The sequence below is a fragment of the Saccopteryx leptura genome, chromosome 5 (genome assembly GCF_036850995.1).
Source record: "Saccopteryx leptura isolate mSacLep1 chromosome 5, mSacLep1_pri_phased_curated, whole genome shotgun sequence".
NCBI lineage: Eukaryota > Metazoa > Chordata > Mammalia > Chiroptera > Emballonuridae > Saccopteryx > Saccopteryx leptura.
In genome coordinates this window covers 167669259-167693631 of record NC_089507.1, presented here as the reverse complement: position 1 = coordinate 167693631, position 24373 = coordinate 167669259, and the positions used below count along the sequence as shown (strand labels likewise).

At 35.4% G+C, this 24373-nt stretch overlaps 1 protein-coding gene across 3 annotated transcripts in view; it reads left to right on the top strand.

Annotated features, from left to right (window-relative positions):
* ABCA5 (ATP binding cassette subfamily A member 5) overlaps positions 1-24373 on the top strand; it is a 74883-nt gene that overhangs the window by 37459 nt on the left and 13051 nt on the right. For all 3 annotated transcript variants that reach the window (XM_066386734.1, XM_066386733.1, XM_066386736.1), the window contains 17 exons: positions 437-612; positions 1136-1255; positions 1956-2094; positions 3618-3708; positions 3887-4026; positions 4988-5107; positions 7620-7821; positions 9223-9392; positions 10631-10758; positions 11170-11307; positions 11846-11959; positions 15685-15855; positions 17294-17407; positions 17808-17942; positions 19410-19484; positions 19976-20067; positions 22158-22284. In XM_066386734.1, the coding sequence (XP_066242831.1) occupies positions 437-612; positions 1136-1255; positions 1956-2094; positions 3618-3708; positions 3887-4026; positions 4988-5107; positions 7620-7821; positions 9223-9392; positions 10631-10758; positions 11170-11307; positions 11846-11959; positions 15685-15855; positions 17294-17407; positions 17808-17942; positions 19410-19484; positions 19976-20067; positions 22158-22284 (2252 nt within the window). The remainder of the gene's footprint in view (positions 1-436; positions 613-1135; positions 1256-1955; positions 2095-3617; positions 3709-3886; positions 4027-4987; positions 5108-7619; positions 7822-9222; positions 9393-10630; positions 10759-11169; positions 11308-11845; positions 11960-15684; positions 15856-17293; positions 17408-17807; positions 17943-19409; positions 19485-19975; positions 20068-22157; positions 22285-24373) is intronic.

Below are 24373 nucleotides of genomic sequence, written 5' to 3'. Positions count from 1 at the left end.
TTAGAGGAATATTTTTATCTTTTTGTTCTCTCCACAATTGTGTCATGCTTGGGAATGAAGGAATGTTATTACTGGAGTATAAGTGTAAATAAAGCACCAGTTAAACTTTGGGTTTCTTACTCTTTCCACCATGTAATTGTCCTGAAAATGAGGGAAAATGAGATTGGCGCATAATAGAAGCAAATCACCACAGTGTGAAAATGAGGGTACATTGTATTTTCCAAGTTTGTATTAATTCCTACCTTATATGCTTATTACATAAACAGGTAAACTCAATTACACTGCTCACAAAAAGTAGGGGATATTTTCAAAATGAATATGAAGAACTAAAATATCCCCTAATTTTTGTGAGCAGTATATTAGTATATAGTAAAGCATGTATACTTTTTAATACTTAATATATTTAATATGAGTTAAAAATATATTTTTATTTTAGGGTTTGCATCTATATATGGACACAGCGTCTCAGAAATAGATGAAATGTTTGAAGCAAGAAAAATGATTGGCATTTGTCCACAGTTAGATATACACTTTGATGTTTTGACGGTAGAAGAAAACTTGTCCATTTTGGCTTCAATTAAAGGAATACCAGCTAATAATATAATACAAGAAGTATGTTATTCATATTGAAATCTCTACTTTTATTCCCTGTAAATTAATAGCCTTTGGTAATAACTTGTGTAATAAAAATATGCTTGAAAATCTAAATATAACTTATTCTGAGTCAGTGAACAAAATCATTACAAAGAATTAGAATTTTGAGTAAAAGTTTTGCATGTACAAAATTGCCCTTGTTCCATCTTGAAGTTACTAGTTTCTCAGTTAGGGATTTCTCTTCTTCCTTTCCTTCACTTTCACAGTACCTCCCCCATCCCCGCTCACCATGCACACACAGCCTTGCACTGATCTTCTTCCCCGTTACCCAGGAAGTCATACAAAGTAAAGCAGACCTTATCATCAGTCATCTTTTATCTGTTATTTCAAAATTAGATATTGCTATATGTTAAACTTAAATTCTGTACTAAAGTACCATTTTAAAAGTTGATATTAAAATTGGAACACTTAAAACTAATATTGATAATTGTGTAAATATTGTGGTTTAAAAAATAACATTGTTCCCTCTTTACCTTTACAGGTGCAGAAGGTTTTACTAGATTTAGACATGCAAGCTATCAAAGATAACCAAGCTAAAAAGTTAAGTGGTGGTCAAAAAAGAAAACTGTCTTTAGGAATTGCTGTTCTCGGGAACCCAAAGGTAAACAAATATTATTAGTGTCACTGATGAGATAGTTTTTAAATTAGAAAGCAGGTTATAGAATGATATATACACATTATGTAAAGTTTAAATATACCTAAAATAATATATATTATTTAAATGTAGTTATAGGAATAAGGGGAAGTCAGTAAGATACATGTCTTTATGATAGTGGCCACTTCTAGGAAGAGGAATGGAAAGGATGGCCGTTGGTTGTATCTGCAATGTTTTATTTCTTTAAAAAATGACCTGAGGAAAATATGGCTGGCAGTAAGGTCTGTTAAATTTTACTGGCGGCTACAACAGTATTGTTCTATTATTCTCTGTAGTTTTCTATATATTTGTAATCGTTCATAATAAAATTTCCAAAATAGAAACAAAATCAAAGGAATAGTTTAGATTTTCATTGTCCTGCTAATTTAATTTTGTATGTGCCCTTTTTGTGCTGTTCTTTGTCCTGTGGAAGCAGAGAGCTAGCTGATACAAGGCTTTGCAGAGTGATTGAAAACTGCTAGGTACATGCCTATGCTGGACTGATAATTTTTAAAGTCTGTTCTCACATATGAGTAACAAACTCAGATCTGGTAGATTTCCTATCAGAAATAATAACTTGAAATGGGGAAGCTTTTCAGTTTACATAAGTACTATATATTTTAGTTTTCACGAAGATTCCCTGTTCTCCCTACCTCTTTTCACACAGATACTATTGCTAGATGAACCAACAGCTCGAATGGACCCCTGTTCTCGTCGTATTGTTTGGAATCTTCTAAAATACAGAAAATCTAATCGAGTTACAGTGTTTAGTACTCATTTCATGGATGAAGCTGACATTCTTGCTGGTGAGATTTTTACTTTATTTTTGAAGGATGAGGTTGTGGAGCTAAATGGGAGATTGGACGTAAGAGATGTCAGATTTTGAGGAATAAAAAAGCTAGTGCTCTTAACTAAAAGGGTTTAAAATTGTTTTTATGCATTTTTGTGTCAGAGATGTTCTCAGACTAAAAGTTTAGTCATTTGCTAGAAGAACACATAGGCTCAGCATAGTCATATTCATGCGTATGAGTTATTACAGTGAAACTTAAAGGCATTAAACAAAGTCAGCAAACAGAAAAGGCACGTGGGACAAAGTCTGGAGGCAACAACCGGACGCAGTCTTCCCAGAAACCTTCCCTAGTGTAGTCACACGGGATGTGCTGAGTTTGCCCAGCAGTGAATGGTTCACAGCACATGTGGAACGTCTACTAGGGAAGTTCATTAGAGACCCAGTGTCCAAGGTGTTCATTGGGTGCTGGTCATGTAGGCACCCTCCGTCTAGCATATACCCAAGTTACAGACTCCCAGAAAAAAAGCAGCTGTTAACTATAATCTACATCTTTTAAAGTTAATTGAATTTATTGGGATGGCATTAGATTACAAAACCATACGTGTTTCAAGTGCACAATTCAATATAACACCATTTTCACAGTGATTGTGCACCCCTCCACCCAAAGCAAAGTGTCTTTCATCCCCACTTCCCCCACCCTCTGGGCCCACCTCCACTTTGCCCCACCTTCCTGTCTGTGTCTATGTATTACGTATATATATATTTTGGCTAATCCCTTCACCTTCTTTCATTCAGTCCCCTCACTCTCCTCCCCTCTCATACTGTCAGTCTGTTCCATGTGTCCATGCTTCCGTTTCTGTGAGCCACCTTTAACTGTTCTGGGAGTGGAGGTAACACTCCTAAAATCCAGATTTCCGGACACTAGGTAAGGGCCAACATTGTAAGCAGGGCTTTCTAAGAGTAACAGTCTCAGGTCTGCTGTGTTAACTGTTTTCTGCACAATTCTCAAGACAAATACATGTATAGGAAAAATCCAACACATGATTTTTAATAACTGACAAGATCCAAAAGTTTGAAATTCTAGAGCAGCCTCTTTCTGTTTACATAATATATCAATTTGGTATATCATTGATTATTTTCAGTAGTATCTTCTTTAAAAAAAAAAACCACATTGTGTCTTTGTTGCCTTTTTTGTCATTGACTTACTTTTGGTTATAAAGGAAATTGTGAAAGTGCTTGCATTAGTAAGTCTCAGGAAGAGTATGAGATATTTGGAGCAGTATAGGAAAACAGACAGAGTTAGACTGCCTGGGTACGATTCCTGGCTTTGTCATTTCATACGTGAAACACAGGCAAATTGTTTATTTTCTCATTGCCTCAGTGGCCTCAACCTAAAAACAGATGATGATAATCTAGTACTGTCTCATAAAGTTGTGATAATTTAATCAGCCAGTACATTGGTTCTCATGGTAATTCATAAAATACGAATGCCACTTAGTAATGCTGTTACTAACAATTGGAATGCCAATCTGTTTGCAGATAGGAAAGCTGTCATATCACAAGGAATGTTGAAATGTGTCGGTTCCTCAATGTTCCTCAAAAGTAAATGGGGGATCGGCTACCGCCTGAGGTACCTGTTCATTCTTTATTGGCTCTGTTCTTTATTATATTCTGGATCTGTTGCTGTATTTGGGGCTTGCCATAATGGTTTTTGGCCAGTATTTATGGCACTTGAAAGCAATAGGAGTTTACTTTTGGTTATTTACTGCGTAATCATACAAAGAATGATGATTTTTGGTTTTCTCTAGCATGTACGTAGACAGATACTGTGCCACAGAGTCTCTTTCTTCTCTGGTGAAACAGCATGTGCCTGGAGCTGCTTTGCTACAACAGAATGACCAGCAGCTTGTATACAGCTTGCCTTTCAAGGACATGGACAAATTCGCAGGTACAGCCTACTTTCCGTTGCTTGGTTGTTGAACCAGTATCTTGCATTGGGAATAGGTTTTCTTGGTTTACTTTACTTTTCTGTGTACTATTCACCTGCTCCCAGGTAGCTAGAGGTAATAATCTGTTTCTGCTTTATTTTATTTTAGAAAATTGGAAATACTACTAGTTAACATATTTCTTTTTTTTACAAACAGCATGGAAGAAACTAACATGTTAACTTGAGTAAATAATTGTATTTTCTTTGTTGTCAAGAAAGAAATTGCTTCATTTGCTTGTAGGTTTCCTAAGAATAAGATTTGTGCATGTGTACATGTACATATATATACATGTATACATATATGTATATATAACACATATACATATATGTATACATACATGTATAATTGTGTACTCAAGTTTTTTTGCATTTTCATAATTTTATAATAAAATTTATCATTCTATTGTAAGCGATTAAATTATTTTAATTGTGGAATTAGTTTTCCACTTTATAATGAGAAACTCAAACTCAGTCTCTCCTGTTTTTGTTTAGAGATCTCTTTAAGAATCAAAAGGATCTTACTAATCTACATTTGTCATGCAGAATTCCCATGGCATTTATCTCATAATCAGACAGAAATATCTTGTATTAATTGCTTTCTTTCAAGAAATAAAATTATTAATTAACTGGATTGAAGTACATATGCCAACTTAATGTACCTGCCTATTCTGTCTGTAAAATATTTCTTTTAATTTATAATATGATAGATATCTACCAGGTATATTTCTATAAACAAACATTCTTTGGGGTTCTTAATAAGTTGTAAGAATGTTAAAAGGCTTCTAAGACCAAAAACTTTGAGAACTACTCTGGCAGCAGAGTAAATTTAGACATACTCTATTTTAAAATATTTTAAGTGGTATTTTAGAATAATTCATGATAGTATGTTAACTACGCAGTATTCTTTTATATTTTCTTTTAGGTTTATTTTCTGCTTTAGACACTCATTCAAGTTTGGGTGTTATTTCTTACGGTGTTTCTATGACGACTTTGGAAGATGTATTCTTAAAGCTAGAAGTTGAAGCAGAAATAGACCAAGCAGGTAAAAACAAAAGTAGCAAAATATTTTAGGCAGTAACTGGACATATGGCAAATAAGACAAGTAGTTATATAAGCATGTGAAATTTATGTTTTGGGTAAGAAAGGGCTGCAACAAATAGGTAAATAAGTAATTAAGGTATTTACTGATAGTGATAGGTGTTATGCAGGAAGTAATGGGTGTTCTTGGGAGGCAGGTAAGTTCAATCAGTGATTTTCAACCTTTTTACACTTGAGGACCAGTGAAAATAGAATTATTGCAGGTACCGCTAAGGCTGTAATCACCCTGAGCATGAGTGAATTCGACTAAGCTCATTTTGTAGTAGTGTAAGCCTTTGGTAACCTTGACAAGAGCTGTTTTAATGCTGTGGTCAAGATCAAAGCTAAATCTGTGTAGTTTAAGGTGAGAATATGAGTTGAAGAATTTCTTATGATCGAAGTGGCAAGATGGTTGCAGTCGTAATTCAGGAGAGAGAAGAAAACAGGGATGTCTCCCTCAAACATGAAGACAATGTAAAAGTCAAGTTTATGATGAGGACATAATATCAGATTATAGTCAGAGGGAAAGTTCACATAAAAATTTTGGATCTTACACAGTTGGAGAAAGAACAGGATCTTAAATTATGGTATACATTCAGTTTGATAAAATTGAGTAGAGAAAAGTGTAGGGATAGAGGAAATAATGAAAATTAGAGGTCAGGATGTAGAATGCATTATCAACAAATATGTTTGTAATAGGATAATGGAAGACAATTACATGGAGAAGATGCTTGTACATGTGATGCTTATATATAAATTTTTTTTAAATTTATTTTTTTAATTCAGTGATAGGAGAGTAGGCAGAGAGACAGACTCCTGCATGCACCCCTACTGGGATCCACTGGGCAAACCCATGGGGGTGATACTCTGCCCATCTAGGGCATTGCTCTGTTGCTCAGCAACCAAACTCTTCTTAGCACCTGAGGTGGAGGCGGTGGAGCCATCCTCAGCTCCATGGGCCTACTCACTCCTTTTGAGCCATGACTGCAGAAGGGAAAGAGAGAGAGTGAGTAGCGAGAGGGAGAAGGGTGGAGAAGTGAGAGGGGGAGGAGTGGAGAAGCAGATGGTCGCTTCTCCTGTTAGTTCTGACCGGGAATCGAAGCTGGAACATCCAAACTCTGGGCCAACACTATCACTGAGCCAACCCGCCAGGACCTTGTGCATAAATATTTTGAGGTATACAAAGTAGTTTTTAGAGTTTGGGTAGTAGGAATAAAGTTAAGAAGGGTGGATGTGTTCTATTTAGGTATTTCTGATTTTTTTTCTATAGTACCTTTAGTCCACCATAATAAATAAATTTACTTCTAACATCAGCTTACTTTTAGTTTGGCTGATTTTTTTTTTAAAGGTTAATATATATCAAATTTGTAAAAGGTAAACTGGTGCTCTCTAAACACTGTGATTGTGACATACAATATTGAGCACCTGTTTTTAGTTTGATTGGTCCCTGGTGTCAGGGAAAGAGAGGGATGACACTAGTTCATCTTACTAAGTCCTTCATCTCAACTGTGAATTGGTGGGATGGTAGGATGACCAGGTTGTATGGAATACTATTTTAAGCATTATGCCATTACACTCAAAATATTTAATGTTTACTCATTTTTTATATTTTGCATAAATCTAAAAAGTGTTCTTTGTGGCTCTCATACTTAAGTCAATTTTCATCTCTCTTCATTATCTTTTAATCTTTGAAATTAAATCACGATTATAAAAACATCTTGATTTCTATCCTCATTGTTTAGTTTTGTTTGTGTTTGGTCTAATGGAATCAGTCATAGCATGTCTCTTTTGAGTTTGGCTTCCTTTACTTAATATTATGTTTGTAAAATTCATACTATTGTATTTCATTGGTAGTTTGTTTACGTTCATTGTTTTATACTATTTTATTACAGGAATATTTCACAACTTATTTATCACCTGCTGATAGCCTTTTGGGTTCTTCCCACTTTATTGCTGTTCTGGAAAGGGAGCTAGTTAAGAATGCTAGCGGCTAGAAGAACATTCTTAACTAGCTCCCTTTCCAGAATCTAGCCTGACCTGTGGTGGCTCAGTGGATAAAGCATTGACCTGGAACGCTGAGGTTGCTGGTTCGGAACCCTGGGCTTGCCTGGTCAGGGCATATATGGGAGTTGATGCTTCCTGCTCCTCCCTCCCCCTTCTCTCTCTCTCTCTCTCTCTCACTCTCTCACTCTCTCTCCTCTTTAAAAAAATAATAAAAGAAAAATTTTAAAAAAAAGAAAAAGAATGTTCTTCTGCGTGTGTTTGGTGAACATCTGTACAGTCTCTGTTGGGTTTATACCTAATGGAATTTCCTGGGTTGTAAGCTGTGCATCTGTTCAGTTTTAATACTACCTGTATTGCCAAAGTGTATGACCATTTGACCTATATCTCTGCTTCTTTAAAATTTGCCTGCTTCAGAAAGATTTTCATCTTTTTAAGGAATATGTTATAATTTTCTATTTTATTTTGGTAAATAGATTATAGTGTATTTACTCAGCAACCACTTGAGGAAGAAGTGGGTTCAAAATCTTTTGATGAAATGGAGCAGAGCTTACTCATTTTTTCTGAAACCAAGGCTTCTCTAATGAGCACCATGAGCCTTTGGAAACAGCAGGTGTATACAATAGCAAAGTTTCATTTCCTTAACTTGAAACGGGAAAGTAAATCGGTGAGATCAGTGTAAGTATAATCACTCTTCTACCTAATGAGTTACTTTTTTTAAGGATACATATTGGTTTACCATCTTACTTTTTAAAATGTCAATATATGTAAGTAATCTCTGTAGTTTTGAAAGATTAAAACTATAAACTTTGATTTCACTTAAGAGAAAAAATATGCTTATGGTAATTTCATCAAATACTATTACAGCCTTACTCATTTTTTAACCCTTGGGGTAGTGAGTTTTTTTCATGTTCACTGAACCCCAGGAGTGAGTATTTTTTCAAAAAATGAAATTAGTTACAGTTACAGCTTTATTAACTTAAAATCATGTTTGTTTGATAACCAATTTATGGAAACAAGAACATACATTTGCCTTTTTTTAATGTTGCCTTACACATTTTAAAAATAAATCGATCGTACTCTGGATGGTCAGGAGGCACAAGGATGTACATGAATGTACTACTCGAAGGGTTAAACTAGCATTTTTTTATCCTATTTATAAAATGAGGGAGTGACAATATTCTCTAATTGTGTAATTTTTGAATTATTTAAATTTTATTCTGCATTCATATTTTTTTACAAATGATTTGCATCTGTTACTAATATTTATGAGTAAACAGAAGTAAGAATAAGTTTATCCCTACTTATTAGATGATGAAACTGTTCTAGCTTTGCCATTCTTAGGTTCCCACAGAGTAGCAGACATTGAATTATTTGGAAATAATGTTAAGTTCTTTTCATACACCATTTACCTATCTTGTTAGATCCAAAATGGCAGTAGAAACAAAATTTAAGAAAAAGAGTTTTGGCCTGACCAGTAGTGGCACAGTGGACAGAACATCAATCTGGGATGCTGAGGTCCTAGGTTTGAAACCCCGAGGTCCCTATCTTAAGGGTGGGATCATAGACATGATCCCATGGTTGTTGGCTTGAACCCAAAGGTCGCTGGCTCAGCTGGAGACCCCTGGTCAAGGCACATATGAGAAGCAATCAGTGAACAACTAAAGTGTTACAACTGTGAGTTGATGCTTCTCATCTCTCTCCCTTCCTGTCTGTCTGTTCATCCCTGTCTCTTTCACCCCCAGAAAAAAAAAGAATAGAGAAATAAATGTGATAGCATCTTGTTCTTTAAAAGTTGTAAGTAAGGGTTCAGCTACTCTATAAAAATTTTAGGGTGACTCTGATCTAAAATATACTTCTATAACTTTTAATTTTCCCATTGAATATTGACTTTCTGTCCAATATTGTCATGAGATCATTGTGGAGAATAGGAATTATACTCCCAAGTGCTATTTTTTTCAAGTTTTTTCTTTTATATATATTTTTAAGTAAGTACGTTTTAATGGTTACGTGAAGAAAGATTTAAAAAACAGATTTACATATTACTGTGCCTTGAGCTGTATTTTTTTTCTCTTTCAGGTTGCTTCTGCTTTTAACATTTTTTGCAGTTCAGATTTTTATGCTTTTGGTGCATCGTTCTTTCAAAAATGCTGTGGTTCCCATCAAACTTGTTCCAGACTTATATTTCCTAAAACCTGGAGATAAACCTCATAAATATAAAACAAGTCTGCTTCTTCAAAATTCTACTGGTGAGAGTGTGTGAAGGTCTGTGAATGTGTGTTGGCTGGGGTTTGGGGATGAGGGGTAAATGTAGGTCAGAGATACGGACTTTAGATAAGGTAAAGTCGTGTTCTGTCTGCACAGATCTAAATTAAATAAAACTCCTTATTAATGCTGAGCAATATATTAAATGATTTTGGTTAAAGTATAAATGACAAAAAATATTCTAATTTACATTGCTTATAATCATAAAATTTACTTTTTAAATAGTAGCAGCATTATTCTCAGAGGAGTGTGTTTCATCTCAAAGTTTATCATGAGCAAAATAAACTTCAGAAGTTGAAAAAACCATCATCAGAGTTTACCACATATAATATTTATGCATAGAAATGTTTAAACTTTCAAGGGCTATCTGAAAAGTTAGAATTAAGAAAAGGTGCTGTAGCCTGACCAGGCAGTGGCACAATGGATAGAGCATCAGACTGGGACACAGAGGACCCAGGTTCGAAACCCTGAGGTTGCCAGCTTGAGCACAGGCTCACTGGCTTGAGTGTGGGCTTGCCGGCTTGAGCATGGGGTTGCTTGCTTGAGTGTGGGATCATAGACATGACCCCATGGTCGCTGGCTTGAGCAAGGGATCACTCTGCTTTTGCCCCCCTCCCCATCAAGGCACATATGAGAAAGCAATCAATGAACAGCTGAGGTGCTGCAACGAAGAATTGATGCTTCTCATATTTCTCCCTTTTTGTCTGTCCCTATCTGTCCCTCTCTGACTCTCTGTCAAAAAAAAAAAAAAAAGCAAAGGTGCCTAAGATGTAAATATTTATAATCAAAATATATTTGTAATGGGCATTTTTGGATTTGCTATTATTGTTATTACATAATTGTCAAGTATGAAAAAGAAATTTAAAACGTGGCCTAAGCAATGGGCAGAACAAATTAAAAAAGAAAACTAATATAGGATTGTGTTCTTCAAAGTAGTAAAACCTAATACCAAATTGCCAATAGACTTTTGTAATAGTCATAGCAGTAATAGCAGTAGCTAAAATTTGCAGTTCTGTCAGGTTCTGTTCTAATGCCCATTTATGTATTGACTTAAGATTTGAATCCAGACTTACAGGCTCCAGAGCCAGTGTTCTTAATCATTCCCTAGCTAATGAGGAAAAACTCTTTAAAGAAGAGAGAGCTCTTTCTAATGTTATTAACTGCCTGTATCTGTTTCTCATTTAAACTGATTCTTTACTATTTGCTTATTTTTCAATAACAGAGTCAGATATTGGTGATCTTATTAGCTTTTTCACAAACCAGAACATAATGGTGACCATGTTTAATGACAGTGACTATGTATCTGCTGCTCCCCATAGTGCAGCTTTAAATGTGATGGATTCAGAAAAGGTAAGAGTAATGTATGTAAATGAATACCCATTTGAAAATTATAAAGATTAAGATATTTCCTCTAAAGTTAATCATTTGCTGATTTGGCCTCATTAATTGGAAATTAGAATTTAGTTTTGGAAATAGTAGCTGTGTTTATTTATAATAAAGTTTATGCACTGATGGATGACCAAAAAATAAAGCTTAAAAGAATTTAATTTTATGTTATATTTGTGTTTAAAATATCAAAATATCTGTAGATTCCAAACCAGGTTGTCTTTATCATTGAGGATTTCTTTGATTAACTGACTAGCTTTTAGTCTAGTTAGTGAGAATTAGTTTAGTGGATGAGAAAAACTTGGTACTTAGCAACGGTATATCCATTTATATTTATATATGGTATGTAATAAGTCTCTCTTTTCTAAATTGTAGGACTATGTTTTTACAGCTGTTTTCAATAGTACCATGGTTTATTCTTTACCTGTATTGATGAATATCATTAGTAACTACTACCTTTATCATTTAAATGTGACTGAAAGCATCCAGGTCTGGAATACTCCGTTCTTTCAAGTAAGCAAAGTTAAAATGTGTGTGTGTGTGTGTGTAAAATAAGTACTAAAAACCAATGCCAAATGATAAAAAATGTGAAGAAATTCATATGTGACATCTCCTATTCTTCTTAAAACTTGAGTTGGGGATGGTTTCTGTCTGGGTTTATATCTGGAGAAAAATAGGGCCCCAAGATCCCAGCTGGCTTATAGTCCAGGCAACCTAATGAAGGCATCAGAAGTCATTCTGAGATGGATATCTTCATTGCTTTTCATGTAGTTACTACTTTTAAGTAAATGATGTTTACTTTATATGCCATATTAGTCTGTATTGCAGAAAAGAAAAGGGAAGTACAGTGATTTGCTCAGGATCCTATAGCTATTTTGTAAGTGGCAAAGCTAGCTTTGCTGCCTGTTCTTTCATACAGACTACGCCTAGTATGGTTATTTAGTTTTGGAAAACTAATGTGTTTATTCAGGGGTTTTGAGTCTTTTAGAAAGTACTAAGATGATACCAGGTGGTTCTCAGTTCCATTTCTTATTCTTTGGTTGTTTTTCAGGAAATTACAGACATAGTTTTTAAAATTGAGCTATATTTTCAAGCAGCGTTACTTGGAATCATTGTTACTGCAATGCCACCTTACTTTGCCATGGAAAATGCAGAGAATCATAAGGTAATGAATGACTTGCTTAAAAAATTAAAGGTATATAGTTTGCTAATCAGTCTCATTAAAAAATAATTTATTTTGACTGAGTTTAAGACTTATGTATAATTATTATTTCAGGAATAAGTAAATGGAATATAAATTTATTATAATTTCTTATAGTAATACGGGGTGAGGCACAGTAGGTTTACAATTGTGAGTATGTGAAAGTTTATTCTTGCATTATTATTTATTATTGTATTATTTTCCATATGAACAACTGTAAACCTATATTTGTCCCATCCTGTAGTAATAACTATCATTTATTACTCAAAGCCTTGCCATTTCTTTAAAAGTTACATCCTTTAATCCTTACAACATTGTGAGGTAAGTTTTATGTTACTCACTCGATAGGTCAGGAAACGGAGAATTGGGAGCATTCATATAATGTGTCCAGATTGAGTCATCTTGTTTAAGTAGTGAATCTGGAAACTGACAGTGGTCCTTAGGTTTGTAATTGATACACTCCCCTTTAACCTTTAATGGAATGTATTGATTGTATAAGGCACTTGATGTTAAGTGAAAAAAAAGGTGGGAAATGGTTTGTCATCATCAGTGCCTAGGAAAAATTGCTGTGTGTACAGAGATTTTTTGGTATTTTTTCACCTTCTTTTCTGTTCTTTTCTCTTTTTAATGTCCTCCATCCAGGCATATGCAGATGATCTTATACAGTTTTGTTTTTAGTCGGGGCAGGGACACACAGGGGCAGACAGACAGGAAGGGAGAGAGATGAGAAGCATCAATTCTTTGTTGCAGCACCTTAGTTGTTCTTTAATTGCTTTCTCATATGTGCCTTGATCAGGGGGCTCCAGCTGAGCCAGTGACCCCTTGCTCAAGCCAGCGAACTTGGCTTTAAGCCAGTGACCATGGGGTCATGTCTATGATCACATGCTCATACCAGCAACCCTGCGCTGAAGCTGGTGAGCCCCCACTCAGGCCAGTGACCTCAGGATTTCGAACCTGGATCCTCAGCACCACCACTTGGTCAGGCTTATGTAGTTTTTGACGGTTAAAAACCTTCCACTCTTCGACTCCGCTGAGATTCTCTCTTTCTTATTCCACTAATCAAAATTACCATTCTCTCTATGTCTGTTCTTACCAATGGAGGCAAATTTGTCTAAATCAATTTATATAGTATGATTAATAATGAGGTTAAGCCTCATATTAAATTAATACATAAGTCTTAGGAGTACTTTAAAATATATTTAATTTTTTTGATATATATATATTCATTGTACTAATTTTAAAAATATAGGAAATTAAATAAAAATGATTTATAATGTTCGCCACTCAAAGATAAAACTTACTAGACAGTTGGTATTTTTCTCTTTTGTTTCCACTTAAATGATTTTTAATTCAAAACTTTATTTTGAGGTAATTGTAGAATTACGATAGGTTGTAAGAAATAATACAGTGAGGACTTGGACGGGTTGCTCAGTGGATAGAGCATTGTCCTGGCATGCCTAGGTTGTGCGTTCGCTTCTCACTCAGGGCACATATGAGAAACAACCAATGAGTGCACAACTAAATAGAACAACTAAGTAGAATAACAAGTTGATGCTTCTCTCTCTTCCTTCTACCCCTCTCTCTCCTTTCTTTGCTTTTAAATCAGTAGAAAACTTTTTAAGAGGAAAAGAAAAATACAGTGAGATCCTGTTTATCCTAATAAAAACATCTTGCAAAACTATCATACAATGCAAAACAAGGATATTGACATCGAGAGATGGAATAGTACTTCCCCACAAATATCCCTTTTCAAGCCCACATACTCATCCTACACCCCTCCCTTACCTCTGGCAACAACTAATTTGTTCTCCATTTCTGTAATTTTGATTATTTAAGAATGATTAAAGGAAACCAAGTTTATTTTCTCTTGATATTGTCTTTTCTCACTGTAATTCTTTAGAGATTCATCCAATTTGTATGTATCAGTTCTTAATTCTCTTTACTGTTGGGTAGTATTTCATGGTATGGGTCTGGATGGTTTCCAGTTTTTGACAATTATGAATTAATAGTGAACATTTGCATATAGGTTTTTATAAGAACATAAGTTTTCATGTCTCTGAGTACTCTTGGATAAATGTCCAAGAGTACAATGCTGTATGGTGATTGAAAGTTTAGTTTTATAAAAACTTGTTGAACTGTTTTCCAGAGTAGTTATACTGTTTATCATCCCCACCAGCAATGTTTGAATAGCATAAGCATTTACTTATTATTTTATGAAATAAAATAATTATTAAAAATAATTGTATTTGACTCGATTTTTTATACTTAATTGGAATTTATATTTGTGTTTTTATATTTTGTTGAACACAAAAATTGTCCTTTTTAAAATCACTTCTCTTCTTTTTTTTTTTTTTATGTATTTTTCTGAAGCTGGAAATGGGGAGAGACAGTCAGACAGACTCCCGCATGTGCCCGACCGGGATCCACCCGGCATGCCCACCAGGGGGCAATGCTCTGCCCCTCTGGGGCATCGCTCTGTTGCAACCAGAGCCACTCCAGCGCCTGGGGCAGAGGCCAAGGAGCCATCCCCAGCGCCCGGGCCATCTTTGCTCCAATGGAGCCTTGGCTGCGGGAGGGGAAGAGAGAGACAGAGAGGAAGGAGAGGGGGAGGGGTGGAGAAGCAGATGGGCGCTTCTCCTGTGTGCCCTGGCCGGGAATCGAACCTGGGACTTCTGCCCTCCAGGCCGACGCTCTACCACTGAGCCAACCGGCCAGGGCACTTCTCCTCTTCTTAACTCTATATTCCATGCTTCCTTTACCTCTCTCTATGGCTAATTCTTTCATATAATACTTTTAATTATTATAATTGATGTTTTCATAGATGACAGGAATCAACTGAATAAAATTGTTAGGAATTTGGATTTGTAAAAGTTTGTTTTCTTAATTCTTTTAAAAGATTTTATTTTTTTATTTTACAGAGAGAGGGGGAGGGGGGTGGATGAGGAGTGAGAAGTTTCATCTCATGGTTGCTGCACTTTAGTTGTTCATTAGATTGCTTTGTGTATATGCCTTGACTAGGAAAGCCCAGGGCTTGGAACTGGCGACCTCAGCGCTACAGATTGAGTCACTATCAACTGTGCCACTCCAAGCCAGGCAGGATTTGCAAAAGATTGCTTTAAATTTCAAATTAAGTAATGAGAGCACTAGAGTTAGTGAAACTATCATCATTAAGCTATTTCTTAGTACTCATGAAGATGCTATTTATTTGTGGTAGCAATAACAGCTTACATTTACGTACTGCATATGAATATATAAAAGGCTTTTAAATACATTATCTGAACAAAGTTTCACTTAAGCTGAAAGCCCTATCAAAACCTGGAAGGTACTTGGTAGTTTATTAGTGTTTTCATGAAAGGTCAGTTTCACAAACAATCATGTTTTGACTACAGTGATACAGACTCACTCCTGCACAGCTATAACCCCATTAACCTTTTGTATTATTTTAGTTTGGTGTTTCTTAGCAGCACTGCTGTAATCTGATTCTGAAAATTTCATTTAAATTGTTAAATAATTATCTAAATTAAAGGCTGAAAGGAATTTAGATGGAAGGAAGGCTTTTATTATTTATAGACCTTGAATATGAACTTTGTTGTTTGTTGATGTAATATTAAGAGTTTTAAACAAATTTGCTAGTTTTTTGTTTGCAAAATGTTTAAAATTATAATCAATTGTTTTTCTTTTTCTTTTAGATCAAAGCTTATACTCAACTGAAACTTTCAGGTCTTTTGCCGTCTGCATATTGGATTGGACAAGCTATTGTTGATATTCCCTTATTTTTTGTTGTTCTTATTTTGATGCTAGGAAGTTTATTTGCATTTCATTATGGATTATATTTTTACCCTGTAAAGTTCCTTTCTGTGGTAAGTTACCATCTGTTTATTCATTATATTTATAAATAAAATGCTACTTTAAAAAATGAAGTCTGTAAACATTTGACAATTAGCTGATTGAGTAAATAGAACCAGTTTCTATTTAATTATTATTTATGATATCTGTAATCAGTGCAAATCATATTACTATAACCAATATTTAAAAGCAATAACTACCATTATAAAATAATTCCTTGAAATTGAAGCAGATTTTTCTATAGACTACCTATTTATATGTAATTAGAAATATTTAGCCTGACCTGTGGTGGCACAGTGGATAAAACGTCGACCTGGAAATGCTGAGGTCGCCGGTTCGAAACCCTGGGTTTGCCTGGTCAAGGCACAAATGGGAGTTGATGCTTCCAGCTCCTCCCCCTTTCTCTCTCTCTCTGTCTCTCTCTCCTCTGTCTCTCTCTCTCCTCTCTAAAAATGAATAAATAAAATAAAAAAATAAATAAAAATAAAAGAAATATTTAAACAGGTCTTCCTTAAACTTTTTTCCTTGTCTCTGTGTCTGAAAATTTCACAAGGAAGCTCTTTTATTTAATAATTTAAAATATGGTTTAAAATACCAAGGAAGACTATGATTTGCATTCATGTTTACACTTAAATTACTGTAACTAGACCCTTTTATATCAATGTTTTTATTATATAAGGAAAACAGAGCTAGATGAAGTCAGGATTGCTGAAAGTAAATTTCTCTATTTAGCCAGAGATTGAACTGATCTTATATATCTTCTGCCTTATAAATAAATGCTTTCCTTAAAAATTTATAAAATGCATTAAGTCCTGTATATTAAAATGGTAGCTAATAGTTGATTGAGAAAAAGTTGTAACTTAATTTCTGCCTTAAAATTAAGAAAGTTTTTCCTTAAAATATGTACAAAATGTGTTAAGTGCTGTATATTAAATTGGTAACTTGCCTGGCCTGTGGTGGTGCAGTGGATGAGGCCTTGACCTGGAATGCTGAGGTTGCTGGTTCAAAACCCTGGGCTTGCCTGGTCAAGGCACATATGGGAGTTGATGTGCCCTGCCCCCACCCCATTTCCTCTCTAAAAATGAATAAATAAATTTTAAAAAAGATTAAAAAGAAATGGTAGCTATTAGTTACTGGAAGAAGTTTTAACCAGCTACACCTGTTTATATAATAAATAAAATAACAGACAGCATTTTAAGTTGGCAAAGAAAACTGTTCGGTTTAAATTAATTATTCAGGATTATGTTAATTAGTTAAAAGCATGAGTTTCATTGGTTTAGGAGCAATGAGAATGGTAAGTTAAATAACTATAGTTTCAATTTTTGGAGTGATTTGAGAAATAAAATTTGAAGAATAATTATTCCTTAATGTTTTAATACTACTGCCATTTTGTATCTATGTATTGCTAGTTACTTATATTTTTATATGAAATTACATATTTTTGTTTTACAGGTTTTTTGTCTTATTGGTTACGTTCCATCAGTTATTCTGTTTACCTACATTACTTCTTTCACTTTTAAAAAATGTTTAAACACCAAAGAAATTTGGTCATTTATCTATTCTGTGGTAAGTCAGACTTTATATGATTTCATTTTTACTTTTCATAGTAGCTTAGTTGAAATGCTTTCATGTTTTCACTAGAGAAAAGGGAGCCATGTACTCTTTCAGGATTACACTAAAAAATATCACTGTCTTTTCTAAGCACAGGCCTTATACATACAGTTGGCACCATCTTATTGTCTCTGTTTTTGTCTTCTGCATTATCCACTTCATGAAGGGATGATAGTGAAAGCATTTAACAACTGCATGGCAGCAATGCCAGCTAAAAGCAACTGGTACCAGGTACTGCTGCTTCCTGGCGAAGTATCATCTCTGGTTCTGTGTTTTCCTAGATTGAAAACATACTTAATGTTGATTATGAAAATTCTAACCACTTTTTCACTTGTTTTCCTATTTTTTTCTCTAGACAGCATTGGCCTGCATTGTAATCACCGAAATCACTTTCTTTCTGGGATATACAGTTACAGCTATTCTCCACTATACCTTTTGCATTGTCATTCCAATCTATCCACTTCTAGGTTGTCTGATTTGTTTCATAAAGGTAGGTATATTAGGTGTTTTAATATCTAAAATTCATTAATAGTACCTAATCTTTGAGATTTTAGTTGTTATACTGAAAATAGTAAAAAAATAAAATAACCCATATATTAGCTGCTGCTGCTTGATTTAAATATTATTAATGAAGCAGTTTAAAATCACTGTTGAATTTTAAAAACATGTTTTAAACCTTAAATTCTGAAAGGAAAAGGACTATGTCTATTATGAGCTCTTTGATGCCTCAAATGGTATATGTACATAAATTATGAGTATGATCTGACTTCAGTTACTATTTGGGGGAGTTTTCAAGGATTAAATAATGTATTGTCCAATAAAGAGTTAATAGAAATTGTAGAGAATTTTCTAAGGAAGAAAACCACAGATTAGTTTTATTAAGCTTGGATAGTTGAAAAAAATTTTTCTATATGATTAAAAAGATAAATGATTAATTATTGGCTTAAGATGTTTGCTGATTAATTCTACTCACTAACCTCTTTACTCCTGTCCCTTTTGTTTCAGTTTAATATGTTTATATTATCTGTCCCATATTTTGGGATGTATACAAATCATAGCTATTAATAGTAGTGGCTAATGTTTTGTACAGAATACATGTTTGCTGAACAAAATGCATTTTAATCTAAATATTTCTACACGTTGCAGCTAAAATAAAATTACAACACTTCTGACCCCAAATGTGTGGGTTTTTTTTCTTAAATAAAGCAATACTTACATTACCTGGTATTAGCGCTGACCCCACAGTTTAAGGCCTTATTCTCTAGGACTTCCCTCCCCACCCACACTTCAGATGCCAGTTATAAGTAGTGGATCCAGTTATAAGCTGTTATTAATCCTTCTGTCTGATTTGGCTTCAAACTCAAATCAGACAGAAGGATTCTGTGACGCCTTCTCAGGTTCAGTAATTTGCTATTATGGCTTATAGAGCTCAGGGAAGCACTATTTCCTATTGCCAACTTACTACAACAGATACACAAATGAACAGCTAGGTTAGGAGATACATAGCAAGATCCAGAAGGGACACAGGTGCAGGAACTTTTGTCCTTGTGGAGTTTGGAGTGTAACATTCCCTAGCACATGCATGTATTCTTCAACCTGAAAGCTCTTCAAACCCTGTATTTAGGGTTATTATAAAGTTCTATTACTTGGCATGATGACTTCATCTCTAAACCCCTTTCCCCCCTCTAGTGGTCAGTGGGTGAATGGGGCTGAAAGTTCCAACCTTCTAATCACTTGGTTGGTTCTTCTGACAACCTGCCCTCATCTTCCTCCTACAGTCACCTCAGCTTTGGTGGAAAGGGGCTCGTTTTAAATAACAAAAAATACTCTTTTCATCTCTGACATGTAGGAAATTCCAAGGGTATTAGAAGCTGTGTACCAGGAACCAGGGTCAAAGATCAAATGCCATCTTAAAACATCACAGCAGCGCATATATTTTCAATAATTTTTATCTTAGGTTTCTTGGAAGGATATTCGAAAAAATGAGGATACCTATAATCCATGGGATAGGCTTTTCGTGGCTGTCATATCGGTAAGAAATAACAAAAATGTCCTGTTAGTTTGTACCTGAAGGATAGTTTGGTTGTATGGTTTTACCTCATTTTAGTTCTTATTCTGTTGCATAAAATGAAGGTGCATCAGAAGTCAAGTGTGTTAATACTAGCTAATGTGAGTTTTGATGGTAATACCTTTCATTTTCTGAATATGTCCATTTTAATATTCTTGGCTTTTTTTATGTTAACAATTCTATTTAATTATGATTCTGGTTTTCTAGAAGCAAAAACAAAGCTTTTTTTTCCCTTTGTATTTTATGAAACTGACAACAGTGAACTTTACAGAAATAGAAATAAAGGTGAAAGATTATCTTACAAAAAAAATCTACGTTAGTTTGTATTAAAATCTCTTAAATGATATGACATGCAAAGAAAAATTGTGGTTAATTTGTTGGTGTCAGTCAGGAAACTGATGTATGTGGTCTCTGTTCTCTATCAGTCATGAGCTGTTCTGTGTGGTTTCTTTCAGCCTTACCTGCAGTGTATACTATGGATTTTCCTCTTACAGTACTATGAGAAAAAATATGGAGGCAGATCAATAAGAAAGGATCCCCTTTTCTGGTCAGTTAATTCCTTTTTAAGTTTTAATGTTTTTCAGCATATTTACAGAGTTGTGCAGCTATTACTATAACCTTATTTTAGGTCATATTATCACCCCCAAAAGAAATCCTGTACCCCTTAGTTGTCACTCTTTCCCCCCTCCACCCATGCTTCCTAGCCCTGTGCACTCACTAATCTACTTTTCTGTCTCCAGATAACAGATTTGCCAGTTTTGAACATACTCATATAAGTGGAATACAGAGTACAATACAGAGTCTGTTTTTGTCTGGCTTCCTTTACTTTAGCATAATGTTTTAAAGGTGCATACATGGTGCAGTATGTAGCAGTGCTTCGTTCCTTTATCTATGCTGAGTAATGTGTATTAGTTGATAGACATTTGAGTTGTTTCCACCTTTTGGCTATTACAAATAATGCTGCTATGAATATTTGTGTACAAGTATTTGGGTGGACATATGTCTTCATTTCTCTTGGGTGGATACCTAGTGATGGAATTGATGACATATGGTACTCTATGTTGAACCTTTCGGTGAAGTGACAGACTGTTGTTTTCTAAAGTGATTGCACCTTTTTACTTTAGTTACTCCTTATTTGTGGGGGTTACTCTCCAAGACCCCAAATGGATGGCTAAAATCATAAATAGTGCCAAACCCTGTGTATGCTGTGTTTTTTCCCTATAATTACACACCTTTTCACTTAAAGGAAGCACTTTATGACTTCTATTCCGAATTGCCAGCTTTGCTACTCTTGTGCTTTGTGGCCATTATTAACTAAAATAAGGGTGACTTGAACAAAAGTACAGTGCTATGATTCTAAAATAGTCAGTTTGATAGCCCAGAGGGATTTGATAACAAAGAGATGATTCACGTTCCCTGTGGGACAAAGTGGGACACTGAGATTTCATCATGCCACTCAGAACAGCATGAAATTTAAAACTTAGGAATTTTTATTTCTGGAATTTTACATTTAATGTTTTTGGACTGCAGTTGACCTCAGGTAACTGAAACTGGCAAAACTGCTTAAAAGGGGGTGCGCACAGCACATTCTTATTAGGGATGTATGAGCATTCTGTCTCCTCCAATTCTTGCCAATATGGGTTATTGTTTATTTTTTTATTTTAGCCATTCTAGTGGATATGAAGTGGTGTCTCATTGTGGTTTTTATTTGCATTTCCCTGATGATTCATGTGTTTTTACCCTTACCTCTCTATTAATAGTATTTTCAGTAAGATAACTAATGACTTCCTCTTTGTCTTGTCAAGTAGGCTCAATTTATTTAACTAAGCAGCCTTTAATGTGATAGACTTTTCCTTGTAAGAATGAGACGGCACTCGATCACCAGGTGTGCAGGCTTTATTAGAGGAGAAAGACTTGCCGGGGCACTCCTCTGGGAGAAGTGCACCAGTACAAGCTAGGAGGACAAATTATATGGGGTCAAGAAGAATTTTGAGCTTGTGGGTATTGAATCAAAAGTCCTGGTATGTCCAGAGCCCCTCCTTGGGGTGGTTTGTCAGCTTTTTGGAATTCCTCTGTCTCAGGGGCAATAGTCCAGTAAGGGTGAGGTCTGACAGATAAGTGGAACATCAAGAGGGCAGTTTGAAATACACATATCTATCACTCCTTATACTTTTCTTTTGTTCCATTGTTTTCCATATATCAACTCCTATTCTCCTTTTTACCTTACTTCCACTTACAGTCTGGTTTTCCTTTGGAAGCACTTTTTCCTCTGCCTACCTCTAGGGTGTTTCTATAGATTCAGACATCAGCCCTCTACATCTACTCAGGGTAATCTCACTGACATACAGACTGTAAATTCTTTGAGTGAGGGGCTTGCTACTATTGTTTTTTGTTTTTTTATCCTTTTGTCTTTTTGTGAAGTAGTGCCTAACACATACTGGTCATAAATAATATTGATATGAAATTAGATAATATCTAAATGGTGTAAGTGAAGAAAAAATAGTTCTTTAATTCCATCTTTTAGGGATAACTATAGATCTCATATTGGTAAATTTTTTTTTCATTTTTTTCTCTATGCAGTGCTTGAATTTCTTATTATTTTAATTATTTGAAAATATACTATCTTGATATATTTAGGACCCTTTCAACAAAGTCCAAAAATAGGAAGTTTCCAGAACCACCAAACAATGAGAATGAAGATGAAGATGTCAGAGCAGAAAGACTAAAGGTCAGAGAGCTGATGAGTTGCCAGTGTTGTGAAGAGGTAATTTAGTCTTTTTGCTAAGTCGTGTTAAATGTGCAATGATCAGTTCCCCATGCATAGGAATTAATCTGAAAAATATTTTTCTTCTCTATGAATCAATCTGAAAAAGGTCTTTGAAAAAATTTTTTTGTCTACTTAAATTTTTTTTTTGGAATGATCTTTAAATTTTTTTTTTTTTTTAGCGAGCGAGAGAGAGAGAGGGACAGATAGGGACAGACGACAGGAAGGGGAGAGATGAGAAGCATTAATTCTTGGTTGCAGCAGTTTAGTTGTTCATTGATTGCTTTCTCATATGTGCCTTGACCTGAGGGCTCCAGCCGAGCCAGTGACCCCTTGCTCAAGCCAGTGACCTTGGGCTTCAAGCCAGCGACCTTTGGGCTCAAGCCAGCAACCCCACGCTCAGGCCAGATGAGCCTGTGCTCAAGCCCATGACCTCAGGGTTTCAAACGTGGGTCCTCAGCATCCCAGGTCGACACTGTATCTACTGTGCCACTGTCCCAGTAGAGCCCAAGCTCTGCGTAGATCAGGCGTCCCCGATTCAACTTCCCCAGCAGTGGGACACTCCTGCTTATCAGCAGGGCTGGCAGCCTCTTTGAGACTAGTCTCCAGGCAACTCAGAGGAATCTACTGTTGCAGGAGAGCAAAACCTTGGAGGATTGACACTTGGACAACTTATAAGAGGAAAAAAGAGAATTTATTAAGCCAGTGGAACATATGGGGCTATAACTCCAAAGACACATGCTCCCCAAATTAGATTTCTTACATCTTATATACCTTTTACAGAATGTAAGTTCACGTGATTCCTTTGTCCTCAATTACATGATTTCAGAATGGGAGGGGGCTTACAGGATGCCAGAGGGTAATCATTAGTAGATCGCCCATTAAGGAGAAAGAAAGGGGAAGAGGGAAGAACTACTCAAGTCTCCCTTCCCCCTGCTCTATTCCTGGCTGTTTTACCTTCTTTCACCCAGGTGTAGAGAAGGGAGGGGGTCCAAGCCTTCTTCCTCCTTCTATTCAAAACCTTCCAAGTATGAAAACCTCTTCATTTAAATTATAACGGCCCTTCCTAAGCAGGAATACGATTTTGAGATTTTGTAAATTACACAAGTACAAAATTATATTTACAAAATCTCTCTGAACACTTGGCCTAAATAATAAAATATTCTTGAAGTATCTTATTTAAAGGGGGGTCTCCTTACTCACTATCAGTGCTGAGACCAACTGCCACCGGAGGAAAGACACGACCAACACACAAGTAAGTTGCAAGAATTACACAGGCAGTTGATTACTCACAAATCCTTTTGGCGTGCCTGGGTACAGCTTACGGGGGCCCTGTCAGTGTGCTCCTCTTGGCTGTATTTGGTCAGAGCAGCGTGGAGACAGTCCATGTTCAGAATTGGAGGCTGGGCGGTGCCCCTTAGCTTTAGTACTTTTTCTGGCCAACGCCTTCTAACAGGTGTCAATCTACAGGAGTATCACCTCCCCCCCCTCCCCCCAGTCCCTCGCAGGGAGCCCTTTTTATGTTAATCTACTGAAATGTTACATCAAGCCACTTTTTTTTTTTTATTTAATAAAAATTTAAACTAATTATCAGGAAGCATCAACTCCCATATGTGCCTTGACCAGGCAAGCCCAGGGTTTTGAACTGGTGACCTCAGCATTCCAGGTGGATGTTTTATCCACTGCACCACCACAGGTCAGGCCAAGCCACTTTTAAGGTGTTCCTAGGGAAACTTCTTGTTTATGTTAACTTACAGAGTTATGACATCAAGCCACTTCTTATCTATGTATAACTTCATACACACACTAACTGGGCCCTGCTTGAAAATCAGAGTCTGTTTATCATATTAATTCCTATCCAGATGGCATAACTTTATTTAATTTCCTTAATTGCTTTTAATATTATATCCTAATTATTTCTATATATCTTCCATATTTTTCTATATTTCTATATATTTAATTACTATAACATTATATTACTGCAACAGCCACCGTCTGGTCAGGCAAGTTATATTTCAAATTAAAAATAAATATTCAAGAAGTATTGTTACAGAATGATACTTTCTTAAAGCAAAACACACACACATCG